This window comes from Hylobates moloch, unplaced genomic scaffold (assembly GCF_009828535.3).
Source record: "Hylobates moloch isolate HMO894 unplaced genomic scaffold, HMol_V3 SCAFFOLD_21, whole genome shotgun sequence".
In the NCBI taxonomy this organism is placed as follows: domain Eukaryota; kingdom Metazoa; phylum Chordata; class Mammalia; order Primates; family Hylobatidae; genus Hylobates; species Hylobates moloch.
Genome location: NW_026652296.1, coordinates 44,781,215 through 44,793,308, shown reverse-complemented (window position 1 = coordinate 44,793,308; position 12,094 = coordinate 44,781,215). Strand labels below are relative to the sequence as shown.

At 40.2% G+C, this 12,094-nt stretch overlaps 1 protein-coding gene across 4 annotated transcripts in view; it reads right to left on the bottom strand.

Moving 5' to 3' along the window:
* KIF16B (kinesin family member 16B) overlaps window positions 1-12,094 on the bottom strand; it is a 315,626-nt gene that overhangs the window by 165,456 nt on the left and 138,076 nt on the right. For all 4 annotated transcript variants that reach the window (XM_032142462.1, XM_032142463.1, XM_058433013.1 and 1 more), the window contains exons 13-14: window positions 2,592-2,711; window positions 1,683-1,734 (exon numbers count right to left, since the gene is read on the bottom strand). In XM_032142462.1, coding sequence (XP_031998353.1) covers window positions 1,683-1,734; window positions 2,592-2,711 — 172 coding nt within the window. The remainder of the gene's footprint in view (window positions 1-1,682; window positions 1,735-2,591; window positions 2,712-12,094) is intronic.

Here is a 12,094-nt window from a genome sequence, read left to right as displayed (position 1 = left end):
TTTTTCCCCCTTTTCTACTGCAATGATTCCCAGCTATTTATCTGTCAATTTATTTATTTTCCTTTTGAATACTCCTCCTTTTCCACAGAAGTATCATGAAGTGAACATTTATGTTTAGTGAGAAAACCGAACTTCAGGAGCTCATGACGTTCACTGATAGGACTGGAAGATCCTTAGAATGTTGTTCAAGGGGTCTGGACATTACCTGTGTAAGAAAATCAGTTCTGGGATGTTAACTCATTTCATCTTTGAGGAGAAAACAGTCGAGTAACTTGTTTTAACTGAATACCATGGAGTTGCCCTGTTTGATACTGAATAAATTTCCTCCATCAGCCACCCAGAAGCCACAGAAAATAGAAGCAAAAGTGCTCCATGGGTCGAAGACTTACTGACAGTGCACTGACAGACACTGCACTCCAGGAGCAGAAACCCAAGGTGAACTTGGCATGACATGAATCTTGAAAAGCCCAAGAGGCCTTCAGAAGCCATACTGAGATGCCTGTTGCCTAAGCCTGTGTCAATTCTGAGACCTCTCAGGGCATGCAGCTGCTAAAGTTTATCTATTCATGTATAACTCTCCTAGATTCTTGTTTGAAGAATGGTCAAACACAGATATGAACACCTGTCAAATAAGCCTACCTGATTTTAGGCACAGTTCTTGGCTAGCGTCTTGGGAGTACAAGCCAACTAGTTTCCACCGTCTCTACAAAATTGCACTACTGATCTCTGATCACAGAAAACGTGTGTTCTTACCATCATTTATAGCTACCCCAAAGATCAAACACATAATTTAACAATTAGAAGAAGAGGCCTGATGCCTAATTCTACTCAAAAATAGGTGAATCTGGGGACTTCTAGAAAATGGTTTTTATCTCTCTCAGTCTCACAATAAATAGTAAATATTAAGTTGGTGCAAAAGTAACTGTGATTTTTGCCATTACTGCTGCACCAACCTAATACATGTAGGAATATACTAGGATTGGCTCCATTAATAGCTTACACGTGGCAACTGGGTTATTGCCAGCAATTCTAAAAGCAGCTGAGACAACATAATTCTTCCCCTGCTAATCCCTATCTTGCCACACACATAAACACAACCAGCACCACCACCACCACCACCACCAGTTGCCTAAGTCATGCTCCTAAAGCCTGGAAGGACCTCATCAGTGTAGGCTAAGTCACTGATTACCTGCGTGTCTTGTGAAGACTTTCAGGAAACCCAAAAAGCCATGCTTCCACATGGGTGTATGCTGTGTTTTCTCCTACTTTCTGTTGTCATCTTTGTGAAGACAAGTGTCTATAACCCTTCCCTTCAAAGACCTATATCTTTTATCTGTGTCTGTTGGTATATTTCCATCAATCATTGTTCCATTGTGAGACAATGTAGAGTGATTTAAGTAACTGTGTTCCTCAAAGACCTGACAAGGCATGGAATGTAGGGTGGGGGAAAGGGTTTATTCGCCCATTTTATTCACCAAATTAGTTGTTCTGCATTATTATTTGAGTTGTATTCTAAATTACAAAAATATATATACACACATATATATACATACATACTGACCAACACAGTACTTGAAAAATAATTTTCTATAATTACTTCAATGTCAGTCATTCAAAAAAGTTCTTCCTTGAATACAACCTTAAAAAATCATTGGGAACAGATCACTGATAAATATGCTCACCAATATCTTGCTCCGTGGAAGCATCTTCTCTACCAACGTATGTCTGACCTTCCTGGGAAGAAAAGCCAAGCAAAATGTATTAGTAAGAAGAGAAAGAATAGCTTGTTTCTTCATTTTTCATTGAAGCCCAAACAACACAGTGGCCAATGGGATAAACAACGTCCTGGCAGGCCACAGCTTCAATGCATTGAGAGCTCCCCAAGGCTCTGTAAAAAAGCCCCAGTTGTCTGGAAAGGCTTAATGAACAACAATGGTGAGGCCCTGCATTGGCAGCGTTAAATACTTTGCTCATGACAGGAATATCACTGATGTTCCTGATCCTTTCTGGGGAGGCTCTCCAGTGGCCAAGTGATTCTTTGTGTCTAAAGATATAGTTTATGTAAGTCTGCAAAACACAAATGCAGTAGCATTCTCATTGTTAAGTTATGGGTCAGAGAGAGGGCACTAAAGTCAAGGTCACAGAGGCATCCATTAATACCGATGTGGAATTCTGTACTCCCAAGATGAACTGCCTGCTTGGAACCAAGCCCAACAATGCAGGAGAGAAGCACAATTTAATAATTACCACCAGGGACCAGGAAACTGTACATACAACAAAATCCCCCCAGCTGTTTACAATTTTTCTCCTGCAGTCTGTGTGCCTTTTTGTTCCTTACCTCCCTCTTACTAATCCTACAGAATAGAAGGCACATCAATGGCTCATCATTTAACTTTAGATAACAAGGGAACTTTAAATACCAAAGAATCCCAACGAGCTGCTGAAAATCCCAAAGGGCTCAAGGATTTGTTGTATATTCTTTAATTTAATTTAGTTGTGTTCATGACCATAGAATATTATAATAAACCTAGTTAGTGTCTAATGGAGAAACTGGAAACAAAATTAGAATGTTCCACTTAATCAGTTTCTACCTTTAAATGATATAAGATGATTCCCGTACTCAAAAGGTCATCATCGATGCCAATCAAATGAGGCAGTTCAGAATCCAAAACAACTCCAATCCCTTCTTTCCTGAGGGCTAGAGTTTGTTCCTGAAATTAAGAGGAAAAGAAAAAGAAAAGGTCACTTTGGGAAAAGATAACTTCATATTAGGTGTTCTTCAGATTGTCAGAATGGGCAATATTTTATGTCTCATATAAAAAACTGCAAGAAAAATGGACCTTAAACTTCGTGTTGAAATCCTGGCAGGTAATAAGCAAAGCAAACTTGGAATATATAAAAAGCGCAATATAAAATGAATTAAACTCATTGCCTGATATATAACCTCTTTAAAGCAAATCTTCCTTCAGAAAGGTTCTAGGAACATCCAAACTACAAAGTAAGCTTTCTCACTCTTCAGAGCCTTTATGTCATTTAATATCAAGATGTCGCCTTAGTTGATGGCTTTTCTCTCCACTTACCATGGTTGAACTGTGCATGGTCCTGAGAAGAAGCCTTCCTGAGCATTAGTTACCCTGCACCAGAGGAACCTGGCCCTCTGCCTCCTGTGCCATCAACTTCTCCTATCCACTGGATCATTCCCTGCTACATATTAATATCAATCTGCTATTCACCTGCCATCCCCAACCTCCACCACGTCTTTTGGCCTTGCCTCTCCTTCTAGCAACCACCAATGTCTCTGTGCCTTTTAGAGAAAACTACCTCCAAAAAGTTCCCTATACCTTCAGTTCTTCAATTCCTTCCCTCTCACTCTCTCTTGAACTCGCTCTATGAAGGCTATTGTCTTTGGGACTCTTCTTTACCAACACTGACTCTCTTGATGGTCTCCTTCTGTCTCTTGACTTTACCTGCCATCCAGATGCTGATGACTCTCAAATTGCATCTCCAGGGCAGATGTCTCCCTTAAGTCCCATACTCAAATACATACCGTATATATGAGTATACCACATATATATATACCAACCCAACTCAGTTTATCTATGGAGATGTCAAACAGGCAGCACAAATTTAACACATTGAAAAAAAAAAAAAGCCTTCATTCTCTCTGCCTCCCAAACCTGCAGACTATCCTATCTCAATAAATACCAACCTTTCCTGTTTGGCCTAAATACCATGCTTACACTTTGCCCCTTTCTTTCTCTAAACTCTACATATGTAGTGTTAACTCTACCTTCAAAATATGTCCAGAATCTGGTAACATCAAACCACCCGCAGCACATGCCTCTGGCCCAAACCATCATTGTCTTTCACCTGGGTTACTGCGATAATCCAGGCCACCACTCATGTCTCCCGTGATATACGCTCAACTCAGCAGCCAGAAGGCCATCAGGGCAGGTCACTCTTCTGCTCAGGTCCTTTAAATAGCCTCCCATTTAAGTGAGACAAAAGCCAAAGTCTTTGTGATGTTCTACCAAATTCTACCTGATCTTATCCTGTGCTCACTGGCTCTCATCTCCTGCTGCTCTCCCCCTTGCTCACTCCTCTCCAGGGATACAGGCACCTTGCTGCTCTTCAAACTTGCCAGCCTGCCCCATCTCAGGGATGCACTCACTGCGGTTCCTTCTGCTTTTGTGGTTGCTGTTTCCTCTGTCACTGCTATCCTTCTCTTCCCCTACAGTAGGGTTTCTGGACTGCAGCACAGTTGTCACTTCAGACCAGGTAATTCTTCATTCTTACACACAGTAGGATATTTTGTAGCACCCTTGCCTCTACCCAATAGATGCTAGCAACATCCGAGGTTCTGACAACCAAAAATGTCCCTAGACATTTGAGAAACATTGCCCTAGATACATACATAACATGGCCCCTTCCTTCCTTCAGGTCTCTGCTCAAAAGCCACCCTCCCCATCACCCCATACAAAATAGCAACCACCAGTGTTCCTCATGGTGATTTCTCTCCTTGGGAATGGCTAGTAGTGTACACACACACACACACACACACACACACACACACACACAAAGTTTATTACCTGTCCTCTGGCTAGAATGTAACCCAGCACCTAATTTCATGTCCCACACATCAATTAATATTCGCCAGAGGAATGAATGAGTGAGTAGATGCACAGAGTTCAGTGGAACGCAGAGGGAAGGTCAGAGGCAACCCTCAGGAAGAGAATGGTAGGCCCTATCTTAACATCAGGCCCATCTGATCCCGGACAAAAGACCTCTAAACTCAAGCTTCTGGGGAAGTCTGAAGTAGAAAGCAGACAAATTCCAGAAGGCTGAAGGTAAAAATTGCAGTCTTGAGGTTGGGCTGAACCAGTTCAGACCAAGTCATGTACAAGAACATGACATTGTGCTCCATGACTGTACAAGCAACAGAAAACCCAGTTCCAACCACTAACTGGGGATCCTGGTCAGAGATGCTCCTGGAGAATCTCCTTCCCTCCCTGACTCCTACAGCCAGACGCAGTGACCACGACACATCTCTGTAACTCCAACACCCAACACTGCCCTAAACATAAACACGATTCCTTACAATCCTGGAACCGATAAATGTACTCTGTGTCACTTAAGTATTAAAACAACCTACAAAGTCTACCATTCACTAGGTGATGGATTCAGAACTTCTCAAGCTAGTGTCAGACCATTAAAGCAAAACTCAAACCCTGTAGACAAGAGAACTCCTGAGAGGTTTCTGGGGCAGGGCGGTGGAGAGAGAGAAGTCCCTCAGGCCTCTGCAGATATTTAAGTTTCAAATGCCCACTGAAGACCTGAAGTCATGCGAGAGGGCAGTGAAATGAAGTAGCAGGAAAAAAAAAAAAGAGAGATGGCTTAAAAAAAACATAAAAATCACAACATGAAAGAAAGCAATTTAATTTAACAACCATTAAACAGATACGCAGAGAAAATGACCAATGCATAACTTAGATTCAAGAAAAGGAAATGAAGCGTGTCATTGTTCTTCAATTACTCCTCTTATCAGCCAACCTCCCATTCCATGGCTCAGAACCTCAGGCTTTGAGGTCGGAGACTTCAGTAACATTGATTTACTATAGCAAGGAACATGCAAATCTCAGCTAAACTGAGCACTCTCCATAAGCCAACCCCTACTCCTACCTCTCAGATATTAGCAGAATTCATGCTTTTTCCTTCTGACCATGAAATTCAAGCAGAAATGGGACGTGATTTTTTTAAAGACATATATTACAGGGGAGAATTTAATCACACAGCTCTATTTCATAAAATGATGTCCTCATGGGAAGGTTTGGTAGCTCTGAACTGTGACCAAACTGCACACACAGTCAGTAGCCCCATGGCAATGAATTATTACAAGCCTCTAGGTCCACATGAAAAGGAAAGTGACCATTCTCATAAGTCCACAGGCATGTGTATTTTCTTTCTGCACAAAAGTAGACAATAACCCCCCACCCCCAAAAATGCAATATTTTAAACTTTAATAGCTCCCACTCAAACTAGAGAAATTGCTTTGGACTACATCCCAGTTTAGTTTACTATTCTTTCTTTTTTTAACCATCGAGAAACACTTTCATTTTTCCTTGAAATAAGATTTTGAAAGGCATTGGAAATTCATAGTTTCAAAGCCATTACGTCAAAAGTCTTACTTGTTCCCACCCATCCCCAGCATGTAGACACACACACACAAAGAGAGACACACACACTCACATACATACACACACACACTCACATACACTTCCATATATATAGTGGGTAAAATCTGAATTAAGAGAAAGTTTTCCAGGATTGCAAGTGGGGAAGGATGAATTTATGATTAATGCTGCCCTACAGCTCTACGACATTCAAGCTGCATTCAACTACATGATATTATAAAAGTGTTACCTCATAAAACTGGAAACGAGGGTTTAAATCATTGCTCAAGTGAAAAAGTAATTTCAGACAAAAATATCTATCACATATAAAATATTTATTGAGTGGCATCTACTGTTATACATAATTTATGAAACACCTCTTGGATAAGATGGAATACTTAACATAGTAGAGTGGGCCACCCTCCCCCAACTCCAGACAGAGGGTCCCAAAGAAATCAACGTAAAATATGTATACTTGCATATATTTTATATTGAAACAAAAATTTCGGCAACCATGCTTCTTTGGATTAAAAAAAAAAGCCATAAACTGACTAAAATTGTCAAAACATAGCATCAGTTTATTTTAAGCATCCTGTTCACAACATTTACAAATGATATGCTCCACATGTTTTTCTTCAACCTCCAGGCATCTATTCAGGTGAAATCCATCTGAATTTAAAACACATGCCCTTTGCTGGGACTGTCACAGAATCACTTCTGCCCCTTCCGGTGGCTCTGGTGATTGCAAGCAGGGCTGCCCAGATCTCGAGGGAAGAAGACCACAGGAGGACTGGGCTTAACTCGCAAGGCCCCTGTAACCACCATAATGGTTTATGAGAGTAAGCAGGGGGTCTAGCTCTTTTAATCACAACCACATCCTTAGTGCCCAGCACTCTGCCTTGCAAAACTCAACAACTTTCTTGAATAGATAACTGAAAACGATACAAAAACTTACCAACAACAAAAGTCTATTTTTTTTCCCCCTCTTAGAAAGCCTACCTGGGATCTAGATCGTACTTGGAAAAAACTGGGAAAAGTTTGACAGTGTGTCTGCCCCCCGTAAATTAAGATCTCTTTAGGAATGAGAACTGCGTGTCTTCACAGAGTACGTTAAGTGAATATAGCTGCACCAGGCACCCAGTAGTCACTCACTAAGTGCTGATTATTTGGTACTATAGGGAGTGATTTCCAAGTGGCACTTTTTTTTTCTGAACAGACAAGAATGAAATGTCAGAATCTTTTTGTGAAAATTTATGCTACAGAGAATTATATATTTCACTAGCAAGTAGAATTTTGTAGAGTTGACTCACATCATAAAGTGCACATAATTTCTGCAACCCCGACTACAAACACAGCAGATGTCTGGGGGCTGGGGGCTGGGGACAATCAGGGCTTAGAGCACATGCCCAGTGTGGCTGTGAGGATGGGGGAGGAAGTCAAGTAGCCAGAAAGACGTCAATAAAAAAATAAAATTATCCTCTAGTAAAACTACTTTTTAACTTAAAAAAGTTGTATGTGATTTTATTTAAATTTAACAGAATGAAACTATTTCAGCCATGTTTCTTTATTATTAATATAAGAGCTATTTCCTTGTAAGGTATTTCCTTGACTTCCTTGTAAGTCAAGAGGTTATGAAACATATTCATAGTGCATATACATTTTTCGTAAGTGTTTCAGTTTTTTTTTTTATTTTTTATTTTTTTTTTTTATTATACTTTAGGTTTTAGGGTACATGTGCACAATGTGCAGGTTTGTTACATATGTATCCATGTGCCATGTTGATTTCCTGCACCCATTAGCTCGTCATTTAGCATTAGGTATATCTCCTAATGCTGTCCCCGCCCCCCCCACCCCCCACCCCACAACAGTACCCAGAATGTGATGTTCCCCTTCCTGTGTCCATGAGTTCTCATTGTTCAATTCCCACCTATGAGTGAGAACATGCGGTGTTTGGTTTTTTGTCCTTGCGATAGTTTACTGAGAATGATGTTTTCCAGTTTCATCCATGTCGCTACAAAGGACACGAACTCATCATTTTTTATGGCTGCATAGTATTCCATGGTGTATATGTGCCACATTTTCTTAATCCAGTCTATTGTTGTTGGACATTTGGGTTGGTTCCAAGTCTTTGCTATTGTGAATAGTGCCGCAATAAACATACGTGTGCATGTGTCTTTATAGCAACATGATTTATACTCCTTTGGGTTCAGTTTTAAGCACCATTACCTGAGTCTGTACCGGTTTGAGAACGTTGCTTCTTGCCTTGGCATCTGAATGACATCGTAGCTGTGTCGATTTGGGGCCACATGGTGCATGTTGGGCAGTATGGTACTTACTTTCCTCAGAAGGTTAAAGACATGGCTCCACTCTTTTCAAAACTGAATGCTACTCTAAGAAAATTAAGCTAGTCTGACTTTTAGTCCACAGCAGATAGTTTGGTTTTATGTCTGGATGTTTAAAGAGTTTCTTCTTTATCTTGAAATTCAATGGCTTAATTAGGATAGATCTCAGTGTTGAACATCCTCTACTCTACATTTTCCTGGAATACAATACATTCTTCTGATCTGCAGACTCAGTTCTTTCATCTACTTATTTTTCATTTCACAAAGCTTGTCTTATTTTCCATTTGCTATTTCATTTGTTGACAGTCTACTTCAAGGACACCTATTGTCCTTACATTACACTGGTCTTTGTCTTCTATTTCTTTCAGTTTCTGATTGCTTTACTATCTTGATCATTCCATTTGTGTTCAATGGGCCTAACAAGCCTTTACTCTCTTAGTAATTTGATTTTCAGTGGGGTCTATTCTTTTCCTTGATATTTTCTAAAATTATGTATTAGTCCTGCAATGATGTTGTTTTGGGCCTCAAAGGCTTTTATTCTACAATCTCTCTTTTTTCATCTCACTTTGCTTTTTATTACCATCTTGCTTTGTTTATTAAATTCATGTTTCTCATTCATTTGTTCTACAGAATGAAACAACTGTAAGGAATTCCCTTCCCTCCCATGAAGTGTGATTTCATCTATATTGGGATCTTTTATCTTTTGCATGCTATATTCCTCTTCTTTCTTGTTCTCTACCAGCCCATCTGCCCATCTATCCATCCACCCATAGCTATAGTTGTGTTTATATAATTGTTCTACTTTTTTTTCATCTTGTATATGCTTAGGTGTATCTGTGCAAATATTCCATGTGCTCTAGCATAGAATGGGAAACTCCTCGATGTTTGCCTGGCCATATCTGTGACGTTTCTAGTCGACTGAGTAGTCTGCAGTCCACCCACTTTTCTCTAGCCAGATGGAATGACAGAGGGCCAGGAGATCTCACCTGAGACACCACAGGCTTTGTTTGAGTCCCAGCCCTCTCTTCCTGGGCTCCCTAATGATTGGGAAGGGGTCCTCTTCCCAGAGGGAGGGAAGGGGCAGGATGCCCCCGAGCTTCTTAATGTTTCCCCAGGCCTTCACTTACGAGAGAGTCAGCTCAGCTCTCACTTCATTCCAGTTACCACCACTGGCCATCACTACTACTCTTCAGTAACAATAGGAAAATCAATTCTGTTCCTGTGATTTGAGAGTACAGTGGGGGGTATTTTGGAATCATCACTGATTCAGCTTCTCAGGTGCAAGTTTAGGAATATCCCCTTCACAATCTTTCCTTTTCCCCAGCAGCCACTCATGATCTTTTCTCACATGCTTCCTCTTAGTGACTTGCAGTAGTATTGCTGCTGAAGGCTTGTATGTTTGCCATGCTTTCTATTATTTCTTCATTTCTTTGAAATCTGTGATGGAATCACCAACTAGTTTTTTAACATCGAAGACAAGAATAGCAATAAAAGGCTACAAAAAGGAAGGATGAAAACAGCGGTACTCCAGGTTTTCGGGGATTTCTTGAGCAAAGATATAAAGGCTAAAAACATGGGCAAACAGTCATCCCTTGATATCCATGGGGGACTGGTTCCTGGACTCCTGAGGATACCAAATCCAAGGATGCTCAAGTCTCTCACGTAAAATGGCGTAGTACTTGCATATAACCTATGCATATGCTTCTGTGTACTTTAAATCATCTCTAGATTACTTATCATACCAAATACAATGTAAGTGTGATGTAAATAGTTATTACACTGTATTGTTTAGGGAATAATGACAAGAAAAAAGTCTGCACATGTTCAGTACAGGCAGAACCATCATAGGTCTAACAACATAATACATATCAGCAATAATATAGCATTTTCTCAATTTTTTTCTAATATTTTCAATCTATGGTTGGTAAAATCCATGGATGCAGAACCTGCACATATGGAGGACCGACTGTATACACAAGGAACCACTAGACATCCAGTTCAGCTGGTAAACCTGGAAAAATGGTCTGGAAAGCGAAGCAGATGGGTCACTATTCGATTCAGAGACTGGGAAGGCATTGACAATTTTGAAAATAGGAATTGGTTGCTACGTCATCAGATGAATCTGGCAGGATGTATAGGGTGAATAAGAACAGAGTAAAAAGGGGGATGGGATTAGAATGGAAATGACACCTTGAGAGTCACTGGACAGGTATGCGGATTCTATGTGACTAACAGTTTCGGTTGATGGACCTTAAGTAAAGACATTCTCCTCAACTGTTTTACTCCTCTTAATGAGAAATATGGAAACTGGAGAACTGCAAGAAAATCTGATAGATGCCAAAAGATTTTTATTGCTAGGCAAAAAATATACTTATGTTTCCTTGTAATACTTTCCAGGGAACTCAGTAAGGAGATATTATTCATGTGTTAAGAATCACTCATGAATTTGACTAGCAAGTAGTGTCTAGTAACTTACATGTTTTTAATAATGTACAAATGCTAAAAGTCATTATCAGCTGGGCGTGGTGGCTCATGCCTGTAATCCCAGTACTTTGGGAGGCTGAGATGGGTGGATCACTTGAGGTCAGGAGTTCAAGGCTAGCCTGGAAAACAGGGTTGAAACCCTGTCTCTACTAAAAATACAAAAAAAAAAAAAAATAGCCAGGTGTGGTGGTGTGCGCCTGTAGTCCCAGCTACTTGAGAGGCTGAGGCAGATTTGCTTGAACCTGGGAGGAGGAGGTTGCAGTGAGCTGAGATTGTGCCACTGCATTCCAGCCTGGGTGACAAAGCAAGACTCTGTCTCAAAAAAAAAAAAAAAAAAAAAAAAGTCATTATCAACAAAAACCAATTAGCTCTGAAACCCTGAAAGTAAGCAACAAGCTGGCATTCATCCAGAAGCTACTGTTTCTCGTACAGTAGGCCCCCCTGTATCTGAAGTTTTGCTTTCCCCAGTTTCAGTTACCCAATGTCAACTGTGGTCCAAAAATAGGTGAGTATAGTGCAGTAAGCTATTTTGAGAGAGACTATTAATATAACTTTTATTACAGTATAATGTTATCATTGCTCTATTATTAGTTATTGTTCATCTCTTACTGTGTCTAATTTATAAATTAAACTTTAGCATAGGTATATACATATAGGGAAAAACAGTGTATATGGGGTTCATATTGTTTGCAATTTCAGGCAACCACTGGAGGGCTTGGAGTATCTCCTCTGCAGACAAGCAGGGGCCTATTGTATTCTGTTTTCCACATAGGAAGAATCATGTCCATCTAACAAAGAAGAAACAGCCATCAAGATTACTAGGAAGTCAATGAAGCTCTGTCAACTGCCTCAACCACCATCCTGCCTTTCTCCTCCTTTGGTCCACAAAACCTAAGCAAGCTATGATGAAAAGATGTTAAGAATCTCCTCCATTCTCCTCTAGGAAATGACTTTTTTATGTTTGCTCTGTTCCCAGAGAGTGACAACGTGAATAAAAACAATACTGGTAGGCCAGTAACATGTTCTAAGTCCCTGCAAAGTTGATTAGTAATATGTAATCCTTCAGGTAAGGGGTCTATTAATTATGTTCTATGAATC